Below are 21,894 nucleotides of genomic sequence, written 5' to 3'. Positions count from 1 at the left end.
TTATTTGGACTAGCCCACTCCTATAATTTTTTGCATATTAAAGCAAAAAAATAAAACGGTCTTTCAAAGTGTCAAAATTATTTTGACTATTGTACTGCATGTTGGGAACAACCCTCCAAATGAGGGCAAGGGGTCATTTTACTGTTGAAGAAAAGAAAATTAAGATTTTTAACCTAAACATTCTAAAAGGGTAATTCGAAAAAAATCATTATTTTTGAAACAGCTTTTTCTAAACATGCTAAAAGAGGGGTCTCATTATTTTTAATAATAATAACAGGAGATATAAATCCAAGCATATTATAAAACTCTTGGACATGTTTTGAACTTACAATTAGGAGATAACTGTATTGTATTTTAAGCGCCGACAGCGTCAATTGGGGATTTGATGGTCACAAATTCAGTTTACTGGCGACGCTTTAGCTGGTGACGTTATCCAATCAAAATGGACATTAACAAATAATGTTGCATTATAAAACCAGATAGAGGTATATATTAGTTCTTTCAATTCCAATTGGAAACATTTTTTCAACGTGACATAAATTTTGTACTAAAAAGTGGATTTTACAACAAAAACAAAATTAATCAGTTGAAATGTATTGTTTTACTCAGAAAAGGGATAGTCATGCAATTGAGGGGTTGTTCCGGAAGCAATGTCTTTTTAATACAATAATCATCTTCGCTAGCCAAGGGTTACGATCCACTCCCGCTCTCTTCACAAGAGAGCGGGAGTGGATCGTAACCCTTGGCTAGCGAAGATGTACAATAATAAAATAAAAATTATTTTGAAACTCAGATGTTCAACTTTTCAACAATGTTGCGCGACTTTACTGTTTTTGCTTAAACCTATCAACTTGTAATGATAACCTACTATTCACCTACTGCCTTTTTGCAACACATTAATTACGCTTAGTATGACCCTTTAACACGTATATTCTGGCTGCATGTTGATGTTCTTTGGTTGAAAGTCGATAAAAAAACAATCACTCATGGAGGCTGCCATTTTGGATGTTGTGGGTCAAAATATCATTTCGGATACTATCGTTACTCTTCATAGGGTCTACGAACAATCCAAATTGTTCCGTTTCTGCGACAGAAATCTGACGCAAGATTTTTTACCATTACAAAAACCCAGACGTTTGATTTGTAAAATTCAAGCGTCTGGGTAATCGAGACTAACATATAACATCAGCAGTTTACAGCAGATTTCAGTCAGTATGTAGCTAATGGTAATATCTTTGGTTAGCTTGCTTGTTAGCTGAACCGTGAAGTCATTGTTAGGTAAGGTATACTACCCTCCTTTTTAAGTAGCTTAGTCCTACAGAGAGATACATTGGTTATCTATTGGGCTAGTCTACTATTAAAGGAGGGTAGTTTACCTAACCTAACAATGACTTCACGGTTCAGCTAACAAGCAAGCTAACCAAAGATATTACCATTAGCTACATACTGACTGAAATCTGCTGTAACAGGTCGAGAACTCTAGATTTCTTTACGTCAGAATATATTTGCATAGTAATTTCCAAAACACAAGGCCAATACGGCCTTGAAAAACTGACCAATCGACTCAATGAGCTACAATGCATTGTGGGCTACTACGAGTTTACTATAAACTGAAAACACGTGGAATTAGTGGAAGAACTGTCAACTAATAATGTGTCTGGGATTCTCAAAATATATGTTTTTGTTCTGTGAATGTGATTATTGTAAAATATATAATATAATCTTCAATTTGCATGCTCAGATTAAAAAAGTATTGTTTACGGGCTTCACTATTCGACTTTCTTTTCGCCTTGTTAAAGTTGTTGAACAGGTTTTTTTCCATTGTACCTGTGCAATAATTTTACGACCTGAAACAGTGAAATTTCAGATGAAATGACCACTGTCCACTATGAAATTTGTTGAGCTCTTTTAAACCTGTATTATGTCATTCCAAAATCATTTCTGCCTAGAAAAACACGAAAACTTTCATTGAAACACTTCTTTCTGTACTGGATGTGTAAATTTTTTATCAGGACCTGAACTAAAAGCAAGAACATCATAATATTCAGTATGCTAAAAATAAGTGTTATGAAAGCGGCAGGGGCGGATCCAGCCATTTTAAAAAGGGGGGTCCTAACCCTGGACGAAAGGGGGGTTCCAACTACATGTCCCAATCCAAATGCATTGATCGTCCAAAAAAAGGGGGGGTTCCATCCCCCGGAACCCCCCCCCCCCCCCTGGATCCGCCACTGAGCGGTTACGGTATATAGCTAAATACATCTCCAATATTTAAAGTCTCTGGATCATAGTGGGTGCCATATTACCTTTTTTTCTTCTTCTAAAACGTGCTTTGTATATAGAAATAAGAAGATGAGGTATGAGTGTCAAATGAGACATCTTTCCAACAAAGACATAATCTAGTAAAGTAACCAGTCATAGGTTCAATGCTAAAAAGTAAGCTGTAAATGACCCCAAAATTACTTGTGTAAAACAATCCAGACAAAAAACAAAAACAAAAACACCCGGCCCAATTAAATATATAAAAGGAGAAGAAATCTATCCCATCAAAAAAAAATATAGAGATTTCTATAGGAGCCTGTATTTCAGTGGTTGTCGTTTGTTTATGTGTTACATATTTGTTTTTCGTTCATTTTTTATATAATTAAGGCCGTTAGTTTTCTCGTTTGAATTGTTTAAATTGTCATATCGGGGCCTTTTATAGCTGACTATGCGGTAGTGGCTTTGCTCATTGTTGAAGGCAGTACGGTGACCTATAAATGTTAACTTCTGTGTCATTTTGGTCTCTTGTGGACAGTTGTCTCATTGGCAATCATACCACATCTTCTTTTTATATTAGATCGCTGCAATTTTCACAAAACATATCAAATTTTCCACCTTGTCGCACATACATATGGATAACATCATTACAGCTTATTTCCTAATGCATGTAGAGCAAAACTTTGGTTAGCTTGCTTGCTTTGTTTGTACACTGTATATTGCACAAAATATAAAATATACAAGTTAAACTATGCCTATATATATATATATATTGTTTAAAGACGTCAATCTTATTTTAAAAGCTTGTATAAACAAGTATTCAAACAAAGCAAGCAAGCCAACCAAGACTTTACTTTGCAGGCATAAGAAATCAGCTGTAATGATTTTATTCAGTTTGGCAAATGTCCGAGCCCGTTAAAAAACGAATACAAACTGAAACTACAGTTGCTGACTTCACTACCTTCAAAACAAAGGGAACAGTTTGGAAGTCCAATATACTGATATGTGACAAAAATAAATACTTATAGATTTTGTTAACAATGCCATGTATGTAAATATTTCTTCGCATTTTTACCGAACACAAAATTCAAGGATCACACATTTGCCTTTAAATATTTATACGAAAATTGCTGTACTCGTGAATATTAGCACCGGCTGTTATCGACGGCTTACTTTACACTTGTAAGTTTTTCTCATGGGTAATTGTGTTTTTCGCTGTTGTTTCGTTGCTGTCTGGTGGAGGAATACATGACATCTCCGTGTTATCATCAAACATGTTAATGGCTATATATCGGGTAATTCAAACCCTTTTTGCTGCGCATAGAAGCAACTCTCCGTTAATCTGAGCATGGAAGTAATACTTTATATCACGAACTATAAATGAGGATACACAAAATGAAAAACTAAGCGAAATTGTGAATCCCGCATTGCACGAAAAAATGTGTTGTATTTCAGTAAATAACACGTGTTCCTGGTTGATTGTAAACACGTAGTAGTCCATCATGCATTGTGACTCATTTAGTGGATTGGTCAAAAACCTAGGTGAAAATAAATTGCGTCACATGAAAATAAACAATTACATGTGCGAGAACATAAGTATGCTAATTTATGCATTTCCATATAAGGTAGTGGTCACGACCTGTTTAAGTAACAGTCAATAGTCTTATTATTCTGTAGTGTACTAAAGGAAACATTAACTCCTTAAAAGACAGGTACTTATTAGCTAACCAGATGCTCTGCAGGGCGCAGCTTTATACGTCCGTAGAGGTTGAACCCTGAACGGTTGGGGCAAGTATGGACACAACATTCAAGCTGGATTCAGTTCTAAATTTGGATTGTGATTAAATAGTTGACACAGCATAAGTTTCTGACACAGAATGAATGTGGTCTAATGAACTTAAAATTTTTGTTTTGCCTTTGAGCAATTCACTATGCTGTTGAATATTAATCCTCTCAAAAAAATGTTTGAAGAAATTTTCTTTTTATTTATGAAATCTGAAATGAGAAAAATTGAACCCCTCCCCCCCAATTTTTTTTCACATCCCCCTTTCCTTTATTCCAAAACCGATCTCAATTCAAATTTCTAATGGAGTTTGCAACAATAACTACTCATTTAAATACATCATAAAATATTAAAATGTAACTCATAAATAGTATTTATAATTACTTTATAATTTATAAAGAGTTAACTATCAGCAATAACGTCAAAATCATGTTACATAAAAATACTGTTCCATCCCTTCTTATTGTCATCTATACGTAGAATTCTCGGAAACAATACATGCATGCCACCAAAATCTACCAGAAGTCGTAGGCTTGACGGTAGGTGTAGAGGTAGAGTCAATAGGGCATCTGATAGAAAGCCTGATCCAGAAGAAATGTCGGATCAACCTATCCAACCTGAATCACAACGTATTGCTGGTCCATCAAGATCAAATGACGATATTTCATTGAACATTAGTGGGAATGATACAGATGTGTCAAGTACATGTATGGTTGAGCTGTTGGAATTTAGGGACATGAGGTCCAAATAAAATACAGCCAAACAAAGCATGGAGAGCTTTTATATACTTTATGTGACAATGTAAATGAGCATGGCTATAACTCGTTATGGTCGTAGTATGAACGTAGTCAGGATGTTAAAGCTAGGTTCACACTGCCGATCAGATCAACTCGATGATCCCGATTCTCCAAATTTCCACGACCAAGCTCAACCAAATTCCTGTTTCGGGCCTGTTTACGACTTTTACCCGATCGCCATCCGACTGTACACGACCTTAACTCGACCATTCACGACTCCTTAATGACTCTATCCCGACAACAAAATGAATACTTATTCGATAATTCCGATCAATTCACTATCTTTACTCGACTAAGTAGACCAAATCAACTATTCACGATCTCAGCCTGATCTCGACCAGACCAGATCGACCTGATCGTATATGGATCGTAGGAATTATCGAGAATTTGTCGGGTATGCACAATTTTAGTATACAAATGTCGCTTCGGAGTGGGCATTAAGTGTTACCCTTGTCAGTCCGTACGTAAATACGTCCCAACAACATTAGTTTCCGTTCTCTAATTTTATTTTACCTCAACCAAATTTTATGAAAGCCGTATACACAATGCTTATTACCATAAAACACAGTTCGAATGCGAATTTGGGTGGTCGTTTTTTAGTAATGACCCTTTATAATGTTATATATGCTAGCTAGGGCATTTTAATTGTCCCATGGACACATTCTCCGTTTATTTGGTTTTATTCGGTAGAAGGTCCGAGTAAAATCATACATATAAAATATCTACATAGAAATAGAGCAATTGGATGTGTGGGCAAGATGGTAAGAGCTCAAAGAGACAGGTTTATCGTGTGAAGGAGCTTGTAGAGTTCATAGAAGACGAACAAGATGGTGTAGACAGCAACGGGCGTCGAGAAATCTAGGTGAGGCAGTGGCTGACACGACGACCACTGTGCGGCAGTATGAAAGACTTGTACTAACTCAACAAAGAGGAACCCAATGCTTATAAAAACTTCTTCATAGTGGACACTGCTATGTAATGGTAGTTGTGTGGCCCTTTTTGGGAAATAACACCACAAAATGAGATTTATCACTGGATTAGTACTTATGTTAGATAGCAATATACATAAACTTTATACCATCCCCTTTTTCGTGCTTTCTTACAAACAAAGCGTACTGTGTCATATATGTGCATAAGTATGTAATCAGTATTTTTCATTATTTGATATCCAGTAGTTGAATGGTTAAAGATATTTATTTTCTCTTTGTTGTATGGCAACAACCTGCATGTATTTGCTAAACAATATTGCAAAAAAAATGACAAAGATGTCAAATATTTCCCCAAAATTTGACCCAAAGTAGCATTTCAATCCCCTGGAGTGATACCTTTTTCTGAAACTGTTTACAACTTTACATACAAAAATGTATATCTATCAAGAGATCAAGAGTGCATTTCTTTCTAAACAAAGTTTAGTAAAGTTACAGAAGTAGAAACAAATGCATCGTTTAATCAGAGTTTGCTGATCCTGTTTGAACTGTCAAAAACGCATGCACATTTTGTTGTTATTGGAACTTATTACGTATTATTGTTATTATATTGGCAGTTCTTCATCTTAATCAGATGAATGTATGAAGATAGTGATGATAAAGCGTTTTAAAAAAAAGAGGTATGTTCTTGCTTTTCATAACTCAAAATATTATCTAAAATTGCTCAAATTTAGGTATAACCCTCCTTTCTTTCATAGCTGTTATTTTAATGAAAGAAAGGAGGTTAATACCTAATTTTGAGTAAGTTTAGACATTGTTTTGAGTTATGACAAGCAAGTACACGTTTAGATAATTGATTTAATGATAAGTTAGAAAGAAATGCATCGTTTGAACTAACAAACGACGAACGACAAACCGTAGACGCTTTTGCAGCGAGTGTATAGTTTGTCAAAATTTATGCAAACTTTGCAAAAGCATGTTAGAAACAAATGATCAAAACGTGTGCTCGCTGAACAGTTTGTAGCGTTAGTGTAAGAAAGAAATTCGCTCCAAATAAAAAATATTTGTCTTTCGTCTCATTTTTTGTGTGAAATTACATCAAAAAGTTCGATTGAAAAAAAATTGACTGTAAGATGACCTATAGTTGTTATTAATAATTTCTGTGTCATTTGGTGTTCTGTGCAGAGCTGTCTCATTGGCAATTGTACAACATCTTCTTTTTTTTTTTATACTACAAACATTTCTGGACAAACGGAAAAATACGGACAGACAAAACCAAAAATACCTTAAATATAAAATATAATCTTGATTTTCCTATAAACCAACTTTGAAAGATAACTTAGTTATCAGCTGTCTAGCTGTCTAATAATGAATATTATTGCACAATTACTTTTATATTTGAAAAATCCGCTGGTGCCAAAATTGCAGGATTTTCTTCCCTTCCGGAACACCTGAGATCATCACAGGTTTCGTTGGGTTACGTGTTGCTAAGTTTTTTGTTTTCTATGTTATGTGGATTGCTGTTTGTCTTCTCGTCGATTTTCTTTTTTTTTTCTTTTGCTATGGCTGCGCTATTTGTTTTCGACCCTTTGAGTTTGATCGTTCTTTTGGTGTCTTTTGCCTCTCTTTAAAAATGTTACCTCTTCTCGCAAAAGTAAAGACACGCACTGTACATGGAGGAATTTATGTACATATAAAAATAATGTTGCAAATATATTTTTGCGGAAGCAGAGTTATGAGAGTTGATCAGATCTGCACACACTTTTAGATTATCGTGTAGCTGTCATGTGTTCTCGTGTATGATCGAGTAGAGATCGAAGAGTGGTCGAATGTGGTCGCGAAGGGATCGGATATTGGTCAAGTTGGTCTGGGATAAAATAAATATAAAAGTCGCAGTGATCTAGAAGCGATTGGGCATTGGCATATGTACGGCTACACTTTAAAAATATTAAAAGCAAATTTTAGTTTTTAAATAAAAATTGTCGTCGTTATAGCATAGTGTAAATAAATTAAAAGACAGATATAATTTATAATCGCTCGCCTTTACTTTTCAAGCTTCGCCTAAAATATTTGTAAATAATTTTTTTTTTATTAAAATTTTCAAATCGCTCGCTCGCCCCAATTTTTGGAGTCGAAAAATCAGTAGAACAAAAAATTAAATTGCTGTGGCCTAAAAGTATATCTTTGCTTTGCATCACGGTGCGGAACTATTAGTTTCAGTCGACATATACGCCATCTTGAAATAATTACTAATCACAAATAGATTCTTATTGGTTGCTTTATGAAACGGCTGAGATACAGCAACAGCTATTGGCTTAAATGATAAGACATCAAATGCCGGAAAATTAACTATGTGTATTACAGTTCCAACCAACTGTCATTAATTTATGTTCGTTTCACTTTACATATATAGCACACTGAAATTCAATATTAAAATATCAAGTATTAATACGTGTTTATTTGCTTTTTGAATCAGCAATATGCAACATTTGTTTTGCTTAACAATGTATTTTATAACTTCTGCCAATCTATGCACACCTCCAGAGAAGCACAACTCCCAGAGTCGTGTCTATTTGTAAATGTTTTACTTTTCAACAAGTAAAGTAAACAATTTATTTAAAAGCATGTGTGTATAACGCACACTCTTAAAGTAAATCCAATGTATATCAATCAATATCTAAAAATACTACATTTCCAATACTTAATCAACAACCACGAGCACACATATTACCTTAAATTAGGATAGAGCGAAGCAGTCCTCAGCTTTTTAGAGAGCTCAAACTTGTTTAGATTTTATTTCTAGTCGTTTTTCTTTTCATCATTGTAATGACAACATTAGGGAGCTACCATTTGATTTTTATGGGGGGGGGGCTAGGATGAAAAATGTTGTCCTGCATTTTTTTTTAGCTGTAATCTCTGTCCTGCCTTTTTATTTTTCACTCTGTTCGGTCCTGCCTTTTTTTTTAGTTTACCCTGACTTTTTTTTACGTAAATTGTCGTCCTGACTTTTTTTTTTGCAAGTGTCTCATCCTGCCTTTTTTTTTTACTCAAAACTCCTGTCCTGCCTATTTTTTTCAAATTTCATCCTAGCCCCCCCATAAAAATCAAATGGTAGCTCCCTTACGGTAATTAACTTTGGATAAGTTTTTATACAAAGTCATGGTAATGTTACACCAGAGACATACAATGTATTATTATGTGTCTCTGGTTACAAAAAGTAATAGGGCGTTTTGCTAAAATTCGCATTAGTAAATAGTTATCAAAGGTACCAGGATTATAATTTAGTACGCCAGACGCGCGTTTCGTAATAGTGTTCTTAGAATTGAACAAGGGCGTCACACTAAAACCCCTGTAGAAGAAAGAATTTGTCCTTTGTGTCTCATAGAAGTAGAAGATGAATTTCATTTCACTTTAAAATGTACAAAACTAAATATAATTAGAGACCAATTGTTTTCCAAAATTAGTGAAATAATTCCATCTTTTTTAAATATGACTAATGAAGCAAGATTTAAATTTTTGTATACGTGTGGTGAGACTGATATAATTAGAATTATTGTTAAATTTATAAGCGACATGTACATTTCTAGAAATGCTTTATTAAGTACTAAATAACTTTGTGGTACCACCTCCTTATTTACATATACAATGTTTATGAATTTGGTATGATATATATGTTTGTATGTTTTGTATTGTCTTGGTATCATTCCTGTAATTTTGGATTTTAAAACAAACAAAATTACTTACTTACTTACTTATGTACAATGTAATAAGATGTGAAAAATGTGTAAACTTGAAGTAAATGTCTTTTTTGTTCATTTATCATGTTATACAATATAAAAAAGAAGATGTGGTATGATTGCCAATGAGACAAATTGACAACTCTCCACAAGAGACCAAATGACACAAAAATTAACATCTATTATAGGTCACCGTACGGCCTTCAACAACGAGCAAAGCCCAGACTGCATAGCTATTAAAGGGCCAGAAATGATAATGTAAAACAATTTAAACGAGAAAACTAACGGCCTACAAAAAATGAACGAACAAAAATATGTTACACATTAACAAACGACAACCACTCCTGACTTGGGACAGGAACATACATTTTTGTACATACAGAAGTGGCGGGGTTAAACATGTTAGCGGGATCCTCCCTAACCTGGGACATTGGTGTAACAGTACAATATAGGAACGAACTATAATACTACAAATACAAGTGAACGAGGCCGGGTACTTGTACATCCCAACAACAAAAAGACACTAAGTACAGATCTGAGAGCACTCGCAGTTACTGACATTCCTTATAATATCTTCACTCTCCTAATGCTTATGATCTAGATCTAGTCGAAATAATCTAGCCAAAAAAACTAAGATTCATAAAAGCACATGGTAAATACTATATGTATAAGAGCATATGGGCGGAGCTAATCGTTCAATCATCTGTTGAAACCAAGTATTTAGCTGTTAATCTCTGATCACAAGAAAAAAATGTGTCTTATCTAATAATGTTGGGATCAAAATTAGTATAATAATGAAGGTAAACAAAGAAAATTTAAAACAGAAAAAGTTGTAGAGGTAATAAAATATAAAGTAAAGACATATATACAAACATGTATATACAATATAAAACCTCAGACAAATGTTCTTACTTAAAACTTTCTATGAAATAACCTTAATTAATTTATACCAAATTTCAACAAAACTTGAAATACAAATCAGCTCATTTTTAATATGATACAACTAACGTTTCTGATGAAAGTAAATCCAAAAAAAACCTGCTTCGGACGCATACACATTTTACAGTATGGTATTCATTTTTATTTAGATATTAAATACTTTTTTGTTTGTTTTATTTGGACGATTTGGTGATGTTGAGGAATATAGCTGTCGGTATAACTACGTCATAGAGTTTTGATACGTGTATCAATAACTTACCGTTGAATACAAAGAAATAGTATGTTATTGAAATAATTACATAAATAAGTACTTGTCCATCCACTAAGGAAGTTCATGATCAAAAAGGTTATAAACCGTAAGTTTGCTCTTAAAAACCGGAATTCTTTTTAAATGCGTCATTGTTTAATGTTTTACAAGTATGTACTTTATTTACATTGTTCCCAACAGTAGCACATTATTGCTCAAATATCTTCTACTAAAACAGTCCTATTATTTTAACTGGAAACGACTTATTGCTAACAAATGTATACAATTACATTTTATAATCTAAAGTATTTCCTTATCTTAAAACTCCAAATGGGAATTCCACAGGTTTCTTGAGCAATGGTATATATTTCAGCCAAATCTTGCTTTATGATATACAATGATCTTAACCTGCAGATTGTAACATTGATTTGACACTCAGGTAAGCTTTTTAATAGCTTTTATCATTAGCTGAAACACTCTATACTACCACCAACGGGTACATGCTTTGAAGACAGAGAAAGGCTTCAGGTTCTGCTCATTGTTGAAGGCCTCCGGTAACCTAAACAGTGGCTTACTGCTATGTCATTTGTTCTCTTGAAGAGAGTTGTCTCATTGGCAATCATATACCACATCTTTGTATTTTCATATTCAGTTTTAATCAACACGGACATTAAAATAATCAATAAATTCGACTAAGGTAATTGTATACAGGAAATATTTAGGAATAAAACGTTTATATGTCTTTAAAATAAAAACTACTACTAATTCTAAATAATTGGTTGACATATCCAGAGCAATCGGCAATCCTCGGGTGAATCCGCTACACTCCAGAATCGGCAGAGTTGTGACGAATGCATTCAGAGAGCACATGATCCGTCTTGTCAACCATGTGATAATTGTGTTGCTTATATACGTGCAGGGTTAATTATAAAAGCTCTTCGAAAGTCACATTTTCTATATGTTTGACCTATTAGTAGTAGGTTTTTTTAAGACATATAAACGTTTTATTCCTAAATATTTCTTGTATACAATTACCTTAGTCGTCCAGGAACAGGCTAAGGGTCCCTGTTTACAAAATGAACCATCTATTCAGGGGAAATAGAAAGCAATGAAAATGTAGTCCACTTTTTACCTTGTATTTACAATTAGTGTAAAAAATATATCCATATAATGTTAGAAGCATCTAACAGTTCTATACTGTAATTTCAGAATAGTAAGTAAATAATAAGATACTCACACAAAAGATGTGCAATTACTACAATAAACATGATACTAGGCTAATACTTTTTTTATCGTTTTTTTTTATGTTTGTATAAATTGATAAAATAGATATTCTTTCTTATACGATAAACCATAAAAATGTACTTTGACTCAAGCTTATACATACTATATGTACTGTCTAAATTTTCATTATAACCGACTCCAATTTTGTCTTATCAATGATGTCAACGCCTTTCAAAAGAAGAACAAATTTTAGATTATTTTTCTAGTTTTGTTTCCAGATTTAATAAAGTTAAATAAATATCTTGCGGTTGTCAAATTTTATTGAATTCCTAATTTCCCATATAGATGTCCATTTGAAATATATGATAATCATGTTTAAAAAATTATCATATTTTAATTCTCTCGTGTTTTTACCTAAGTGAATGTCCTTTTCAACAAAAGGATTATTTATTCCTATGTTTGATTTGATATTAAGTACATGTATTTCTTGGAGATTTGTTTTAATTAACTGTGATGTACTACAACTGAAAAACAAGTGTTGCAGCCAGGGTTTCTATACCACTGTCATTTCAAATGGCAAATGTGGCATTTTCCATTTGATGTCATCGTTTTTTATATCTTTCTTCAATATATAAAATATTGTGCATGGATTTCCATTGAAATTCTTTTTACTTTATTTTCAATTTTCAAATGTTCTAATCCCAACCATATATTTTCCCAAGGTATATCTGTTCCAAATATTTCCTCGCACTTAATTTGACACGTTGGAGATGCATCTTTATTTAAAACCATACGAATATATTTGAGTTTTAACTTTGATTGTTTGATTGTTTGGTTGTTTAAGTGACGGTTCTCAAGGTCATTTGATATCTTTAATTTTTTTCATGATGCAAATTCTGGTTTCCGCAAGATTTCAAAATTAGCACGAAATATTTAGGAATTGCCTGTTTCATTTTTGAAAATTCGGAAATACAATTTCTCCTATCAATCAGCCTCCTATAAATTTCATTACAGCTAATAAAATCTGTAGTTTCTGAATTCCAAATGTCCTGAATAGTTGTGAAATCGCTTTTTAAAAAAGAAGAGTAGAACAATGGTTTATTTTTGAAACGAATAGAAGAGTTTCCAAATATCCTCGTATTTAAAATATCACTTTTATTTGAAGGTGTATCAACATTTGGAACGCATCCTGACCACGTATTTATAAATTTTCTAATAAACTTGTGGTAGTTGGTTCATATCTAAACCATTTAAGCTTGATCATTTATATACAAAAAAGGCATCATTATATTTTTCATCAAATTTCCGAAGCCAATACATACCGATCGCATTTCAGCTTTCCAATGGCTCGATATACAAGTTTTGTTTGTTTACCTTTTATAAACGTATCTATACTTACCATTCCCATCCCCCTTTTGTTTCATTTAAACAGCAGACATTTCTATCTACCTGATACACTTTTCCGTCCCATATAAAGTTCCAAATTATATTATTTAGCTCTTTAGTATACTTATCCGGAATTCCTCATATTTCGATCTCGTAAGAACAGAGAGAAAGTATCATAATTTTTACTATAAGTGTTTTACCTTTAAATGTAAGCTTCCTACTTTTTCATACGTGTATACAATTTTTAACTTTATCTATTATTTTTCTCCAAATATTATCGTCATCTATTTCATAACCATGACACACCCCTAATGTTTTAACATTACCTGTGATCCATTTGATTTTATCAAAGGAGTAGGTCCGGTAAGGGCCGAATTTGGCCTAAAATTTCAGGTTCATCTGACGAAAGATTTTTGACACTTTTTAAACACTTAAGTGTCTATTTCATTTGATTCAATTAGTTGATGTGAAAGATTTTAACTAATTTAGTCATTAAAAACGCTCCGATTCAAGCTCAAATATGAAAAATCTATCAAATATGCCAAAAAATGTCATTTTTTCAGATGGTTTTTGTCGAAAACGGAAGTGGCCGCATCCATGTTCATCCTCAACCTTTACATAATTATGTTATTTATTATCATCAAATACAACTTACATTTCAATATGAAGAATGAACACAAATGCGGCCACTTTCATTCTAGACGGAAACCGTCTGAAATCTATGCTGCGTTCACACGTAATTCGAATTCGATTCGCATTAACTAATTCGAATTCGATTCGCATTAATTAATTCGAATTAGTTTAATCCTCATTAGAAACGTTTTACGTCCTAACGTCAATTCTAATTCGAATTTCAATGAGCGTCAAATTCGCTGTAAATACTGTCCAAACGACGTTAACTTTAATTCGTATTAGCAAAAGCGTATTTCTAATGCGAATTAGATAATTCGAATTAGCCAATTCGAATCAATTCTAATTAAAAAAGAAGAGTGTGTGAACGCTATTAGTCGCATTCGATTCGAATTCAATTCGAATTAAATGTACGTGTGAACGAGGCATAACTAAAATGCTAAAATTGTGAAGATTTCAGTAATTTAGCATGACTTAATGGTGCTTGTACCCGAAACATGTGCATTGTATTGTCAAAAACTGCAAAATATATTAAGTCTTTATGTTTATACCTGCATTTTAAAAACAACTTAGAAACTATAGGTAATTGAAGCGGTTATACATTCGTTCCGTCCAATGGTATGTTTAATGTTTTTTTCTCTAATTTTTTCATGCTTTGAGGATGCGATTAAAACGATGATTAAGTTTTGTAAATTTACTAGTTTGTTCCCACAATCAAGTTGTAGTCTTGCATATTAAATCATCATTGCATATATTCTGTTCCAATATTAAGTCAGCTTCATTATTTTTATTTTTTTTTTTCCTGTAGGGACATTTCAGCTTTCTATGATCAAATAATTACTATAAAAACGGCCAAGTATAGTCACATAATTAAAATCCCGAAGATGAGGCTCAGTAAGAGGGCAACAAAATTAATTGATTTGGACAATCTATATGCATTATTTTTTCTTATTGTCTCGACGTTAGCTGACCATTTATTACAGTGTTGTTGTTTTTTTAAATCAATTGTTTTTCATCTTGTCAATATATTTCTACTTTTTTGTCACTTTGCAGCAGACGAGAACAGTTCAACTATGCTGATTTTACGTGTAAGTATCTATATATTGAAATATGCTGTTTGTCAGTACTGTATCTTGTAAATGGAAGAACGTTTTGCTTGCAGTGTATTAGATAAGAAGTACACAAAATGCATATATATATGTTCCAGACCATACGAGTATTTGGACCGTACGCGTACGGTCCGGACCGTATACGTATACTCGTACGGTCCGACCATACGCGTACGGTCGGGCCGTATGAGTATACGCGTACGGTCCAGTACGAGATGACCATACTTGTTGTTGGATCATATGGGTTAAATTTAAACAAACATTTATCACAATCATTATTTTTAGTTTTACAAATTGTTATTATTACAATTAGATGGATAAAATTAAAAAACAAACGAACAATTAAAATTAAACATTTGTTTTATTGTATATCCGAATCCTATTTTGGTACTCTCGCCCAAAGTGACACTTGCTACCACAAGTAACGTAATATTTTTTTTAACATTTACATGTTTGCAGATCATGCATATTCCTTTGCATTTGCATTATTTTTTGTAAAGTTGCTAAATATTCTAAAACAATTGTCCTCCCACATTATGTTTACATCCGATATCTTCAAGTTCAGTGATCATAATTCAATTAATGTATTACTGATCGGCATGCTAAATACAAGAGATTAACATATTTAATTAGCGTGACTTTTTTTGAATAGTTAAAATGTAAAGTTTTTATTTCAATTACAATTGAACTTTTTTATATTAATTTGAGAGTTAAGTTATGTTGATCTGTTATACGCATTTGTATCTAATAAACTTGACCAACTTCTTAATTTCAGTCAGACCGTACGCGTACGGTCCAAATACTCATACGGTCTGGAACATATATACATATAATTCGTCTAAACATCAGCCCAATAATGTAAGATCTGTTAATTTCCGTTAGCAAATTGTTTGTTCTTCCCTTGCCGGGATTCGCACTCATGCTACTGAGATATCATGGCACCAAATCGCATCGCACTATCTCCGACGCGCTAGATCACTCGACCACCTGGGCTACTAAAAAATACAGCTTTCGGTGGCCCTCGTCAGTTTTTAATCTAGCGTCGTAACACAGTACATGATATATAAGGCATGAAGTTGGAATTGTTACAGATCAGCTGAATTATCTATTGTAAAGGATCCTACAAATTATTGTAAATGAAGTCACAGGCATAATTATATTATAAGTACGTCCGAACCAGTGACGACACTTCAACAGATTTTATCTATCGGATCATCAGCAGTGATGGTGATACAAGGCTGACAATATATTCTGTACACATTATTCGTCTAAACATCAGCTCAACAATGTTAGATCTGTTAATTTGCGTAAGCAAATTTTTTGTTCTTCCCTCGCTGGGATTTGAACTCATGCTACTGAGATATCGTGGCACCAAATCGCATAGCGCGTCAGACATACATTTAGTGCATAAGATATGCATACCATCTTGTCAACAATACGGATTTCCTGTAAATTAAAAAGTTGTTTTAAAGAATATTTTAGTTTTATTTATATATTTGTTTTTCATTTCAGGACCTTGCTGCATCGGTATTGTGTATCATCGTGTACATTGATTCTCATAAAGTGGGTACGTAAGCAACAAGTAGATTATTACATATATCTTTAGCCGATTTAAAATTCCTCGACATGTTGATAAATTCTTGATAGACAATCAAATGTGTCCAGTTGTTTATTACCATGAATTGATTCTACTGATACTAGTATTTTTCTTGTGTTCACCCTTACTTAATTACACTGGTCAAATTTGTTTATCCGTCTTCAGTCTTCATTAGTCCTCATTAAGAGCTGTTGCGAAAACTAAATACCTGATATCAAATAAAAATGAAAATGAAACACACCGAAAACTTGGAAAGAATACTGTATAATTTCAATTTCTATTATATACTTGTGATTGTACGCAAAAGCCTGGCCTTGCAGTCATAAAGAATGAAGTACGACTACAGTTGACTTAGAAACCAACCAATCAAAATACTGGGTTTGGTGTTTCTATCACACATTTTGTACTCCGAGTATTGAGTGAAGTTTTATGGCCGTTGACCTTGTATTTATATGTGTGTTAAGTCAGGTATATGTTAAGTCAGGAATATGACAGTTGTTATCCATTCGTTTGATGTGTTTGAACTTTTGATTTTGCCATTTGATTGGGGACTTTCCTTTCTGAATTTTCCTTGGAGTTCAGTATTTTTGTGATTTTACTTTTTACAGAGTCAAGAAGCCTGAGAAATAAAAGAGCAATGTGGAATATTACATGGCAGTTAAACTATTATTTCGGATACGGCCGAGCCAAAGCACTTCTAGACTATGGATGTTTTTGTGGATGGTCTGGTAGTGGTACACCAGTAGATGGCGTTGATCAGTAAGTATGTACGACTAAGGTTGATTTTGTGGATGATATTGTAGTGGTACACCAGTCGATGGCGTTGATCAGTAAGTATGCATGACTAAGGTTGATTTTGTGGATGGTAAGGTAGTGGTACACCAGTTGATGACGTTGATCAGTAAGTATGTACGACTAAGGTTGATTTTGTGGATGATATTGTAGTGGTACACCAGTTGATGACGTTGATCAGTAAGTATGTACGACTAAGGTTGATTTTGTGGATGGTAAGGTAGTGGTACTCCAGTTGATGGCGTTGATCATTAAGTATGCATGACTAAGGTTGATTTTGTGGATGGTAAGGTAGTGGTACACCAGTTGATGACGTTGATCAGTAAGTATGTACGACTAAGGTTGATTTTGTGGATGGTAAGGTAGTGGTACACCAGTTGATGACGTTGATCAGTAAGTATGTACGACTAAGGTTGATTTTGTGGATGGTATGGTAGTGGTACACCAGTAGATGGCGTTGATCAGTAAGTATGCATGACTAAGGTTGATTTTGTGGATGGTATGGTAGTGGTACACCAGTAGATGGCGTTGATCAGTAAGTATGCATGAGTAAGGTTGATTTTGTGGATGATATGGTAGTGGTACACCAGTTGATGACGTTGATCAGTAAGTATGTACGACTAAGGTTGATTTTGTGGATGATATTGTAGTGGTACACCAGTTGATGACGTTGATCAGTAAGTATGTACGACTAAGGTTGATTTTGTGGATGGTAAGGTAGTGGTACTCCAGTTGTTGGCGTTGATCATTAAGTATGCATGACTAAGGTTCATTATGTGGATGGTAAGGTAGTGGTACACCAGTTGATGACGTTGATCAGTAAGTATGTACGACTAAGGTTGATTTTGTGGATGGTAAGGTAGTGGTACACCAGTTGATGACGTTGATCAGTAAGTATGTACGACTAAGGTTGATTTTGTGGATGGTATGGTAGTGGTACACCAGTAGATGGCGTTGATCAGTAAGTATGCATGACTAAGGTTGATTTTGTGGATGATATGGTAGTGGTACACCAGTTGATGGCGTTGATCAGTAAGTATGTATGACTAAGGTTGATTTTGTGGATGGTATGGTAGCGGTACACCAATTGATGGCGTTGATCAGTAAGTACGTACGACTAAGGTTGATTTTGTGGATGATATTGTAGTGGTACACCAGTCGATGGCGTTGATCAGTAAGTATGCATGACTAAGGTTGATTTTGTGGATGGTATGGTAGCGGTACACCAGTTGATGACGTTGATCAGTAAGTATGTACGACTAAGGTTGATTTTGTGGATGGTATGGTAGTGGTACACCAGTTGATGGCGTTGATCAGTAAGTATGCATGACTAAGGTTGATTTTGTGGATGGTATGGTAGTGGTACACCAGTTGATGGCGTTGATCAGTAAGTATGTATGACTAAGGTTGATTTTGTGGATGGTAAGGTAGTGGTACACCAGTTGATGGCGTTGATCAGTAAGTATGCATGACTAAGGTTGATTTTGTGGATGGTAAGGTAGTGGTACACCAGTTGATGGCGTTGATCAGTAAGTATGTACGACTAAGGTTGATTTTGTGGATGATATTGTAGTGGTACACCAGTTGATGGCTTGATCATTAAGTATGTATGACTAAGGTTGAGTTTGGGGATGGTATGGTAGTGGTACACCAGTTGATGGCGTTGATCAGTAAGTATGTACGACTAAGGTTGATTTTGTGGATGATATTGTAGTGGTACACCAGCTGATGGCGTTGATCAGTAAGTATGTACGACTAAGGTTGATTTTGTGGATGGTATGGTAGCGGTACATCAATTGATGGCGTTGATCAGTAAGTATGTACGACTACGGTTGATTTTGTGGATGATATTGTAGTGGTACACCAGTTGATGGCGTTGATCAGTAAGTATGCATGACTAAGGTTGAGTTTGGGGATGGTATGGTAGTGGTACACCAGTAGATGGCGTTGATCAGTAAGTATGTACGACTAAGGTTGATTTTGTGGATGATATTGTAGTGGTACACCAGTTGATGGCGTTGATCAGTAAGTATGCATGACTAAGGTAGAGTTTTGGGATGGTATGGTAGTGGCACACCAGTTGATGACGTTGATCAGTAAGTATGCATGACTAAGGTTGAGTTTGGGGATGGTATGGTAGTGGTACACCAGTTGATCAGTAAGTATGCATGACTAAGGTTGAGTTTGGGGATGGTATGATAGTGGTACTCCCGTTGATGGCGTTGATCAGTAAGTATGCATGACTAAGGTTGAGTTTGGGGATGGTATGGTAGTGGTACACCAGTTGATCAGTAAGTATGCATGACTAAGGTTGAGTTTGGGGATGGTATGGTAGTGGTACACCAGTTGATCAGTAAGTATGCATGAATAATACTTGTATAAATAAAAGGAGTGGTGAGGTTTATGTAATGGATACATCATAAACGTACAATTACAATATATCAATATGTCAAGATATGAACGGTTCTCATTTTAGAAAACAATTTGATATTCTAATTGAACAGAAGACCATCCATAGTGCTACTATAGCCTCCCAACAATTGGCAGGTGCTCTCCACTCCAAATTCTAATTTTCTTGGATTGTTAGTTTTCCTACTAAAAGTTTTCTCCGGCCACTCCGGGTTCCTACACTAATAAAAAATGATCACTACGAATTATCATAAAAGAGCTGAAAGTGCAGTTAAACACCAATTAATCAATCAATCAATTCATGGTGCTCAGTATTTGACAACAGGTTGAAACAACTTGAAAGAGACAACAAAATGCAAACACAAGTTGAATATATACGAATAAAGAATGCATATGTTCGCACTTATTGAAAGGCAGGAATACAAACAAGCTAATAACGACCATAAAAAGTAGTAGCATTTTAAATTTAAGTAGATAGCATATAATTACAAAAATAAAAAGATGCTAGATATATGTCACTGAGACAACAACCCATCAAAACAGAACATCAAGAATGAATCTCTAGGAGTCAACATTCAGTTGCCAAAAATAGTGTAGTTTCTGAATCGCTGCGAGTTTAGGCAAGATTAATTTTTGTGAAAGTAAAACAGTTATAATACGTATACCTAGGACAACCACTTGGTGAGTGCATGGTTCCTAACTTGGGAAAGGCCCTTTAGAGGATAACACTTTCTTGTTCTTTTAAACTGCTTCGGTTTATTGCCGGTATCAAATTAATTAAAGAGCAACATTAATTATTAAGTACACGTTTTCAATTTGACACGTCTATTTTAAATTTGAATTCAGTTACAGTTCGTATTGTGATTTATAGTATTGTATAGTTTTCCATTAATTTGTATGAACCTGCTTTGAAAAAATATAAAAAAATAAACACTTAATTTTTGCAGGTGTTGCAAAGACCACGATGATTGCTATGGTCATGTGGCTGAATGTTGGCCTAAAATTTGGCCATACTCATATGAACTTCAAAACGGAACAGTCAAATGTCAAGGTAAATTAAACAATTTCGCTGACAATAATAATAATGATATTAATGATAATAATAAAAAAAAGGGATTACTACTACTACTACTACTACTATGATAATGATAATAATAATATCTAGAATTGCCATTGCAAGCAATAGCGGATGTCACCCTGGTCCGCCAATTGCTACCAAGTGGCAGCCATTTCGATTTTTCTAACATTGCATTAGCATATTTACCTCACAATACATCACTCTGTGAATTTTCAGGAAGTTTAAAGCATTTTGAAAATTTTAATATTTGTACTGTTTCCATGGCAACAGCGGCCATTTTGAAAATTCCAAAGATGGATGGCAGATCCTCACATGACAAAGATCATTTCCACAAAGTTTCATTCAATTTGAGAGACTTTCCGATTTTTCACATTCTTACTGTTTCCATGACAACGGCAGCCATCTTTGAAATACCAACCATCGACTGCACTTCTGCACATGGTCATTAACATTTTGGTATAGTTCCATAACAATTGGTCAATCCAATTCAGAGAAATAGTCTTGACAAAAAAGTGTGGAATAATAATAAAAAAAAGAATCGTACAATAACAATATGTCACCCAACCTCCATCAGGGTGACATAATAAAAAATAAAATTAATTTGTCTAAATATTATCATATTTCATTATTTTTACAGATAGTCCCAGTTCCTGTAAGGGGAGAATATGTATGTGTGACAAAATTTTTGTGGACTGTCTTAATAACAACAAGTATAATCCGGACAATCATGATATAGACAAATATATACATTGTCAGGAGAGATAATAAATTTAAAACATGCATCTATATCTCTTTGTTAATTGCCTTATTGAACTATTTTCACATAACATTGCATGACGGATACACGGATACAAACTTGCGAAACATAAATGTGTTAAGGTCAAACTAAGTGTTTTCTTTGATGTGTGTCCACTCTTTTGCCAGTAGCTTTTACTTGGGATGAGACAAGGAATACAACCAATAAATATACTCAGAATTGCGTGT

The 21,894-nt window shown here is 34.1% G+C and overlaps 1 protein-coding gene across 2 annotated transcripts; it reads left to right on the top strand.

Annotated features, from left to right (window-relative positions):
* The first annotated feature begins 11,038 nt into the window (after positions 1-11,038).
* On the top strand, positions 11,039-21,692 carry LOC143057215 (basic phospholipase A2 PA-9C-like). 2 transcript variants are annotated; one of them, XM_076230473.1, is made up of 6 exons: positions 11,039-11,124; positions 14,979-15,013; positions 16,547-16,601; positions 17,240-17,390; positions 20,780-20,883; positions 21,548-21,692. In XM_076230473.1, exons 2-6 carry the CDS (start codon positions 14,999-15,001, stop codon positions 21,673-21,675), a joined length of 453 nt encoding a protein of 150 aa, XP_076086588.1. In that variant the 5' UTR covers positions 11,039-11,124; positions 14,979-14,998; the 3' UTR covers positions 21,676-21,692. The 2 variants fall into 2 exon arrangements, with proteins under 2 accessions (XP_076086588.1, XP_076086589.1); XM_076230474.1 differs by lacking the exons at positions 11,039-11,124; positions 14,979-15,013; positions 16,547-16,601; positions 17,240-17,390 and adding an exon at positions 19,337-19,377.
* Positions 21,693-21,894: the final 202 nt, after the last annotated feature.

The sequence above is a fragment of the Mytilus galloprovincialis genome, chromosome 13 (assembly GCF_965363235.1).
Source record: "Mytilus galloprovincialis chromosome 13, xbMytGall1.hap1.1, whole genome shotgun sequence".
Taxonomy (NCBI): Eukaryota; Metazoa; Mollusca; class Bivalvia; order Mytilida; family Mytilidae; genus Mytilus; species Mytilus galloprovincialis.
The sequence above is the reverse complement of the archived record's forward strand: the minus strand, read 5'-3'. Positions and strand labels throughout refer to the sequence as shown.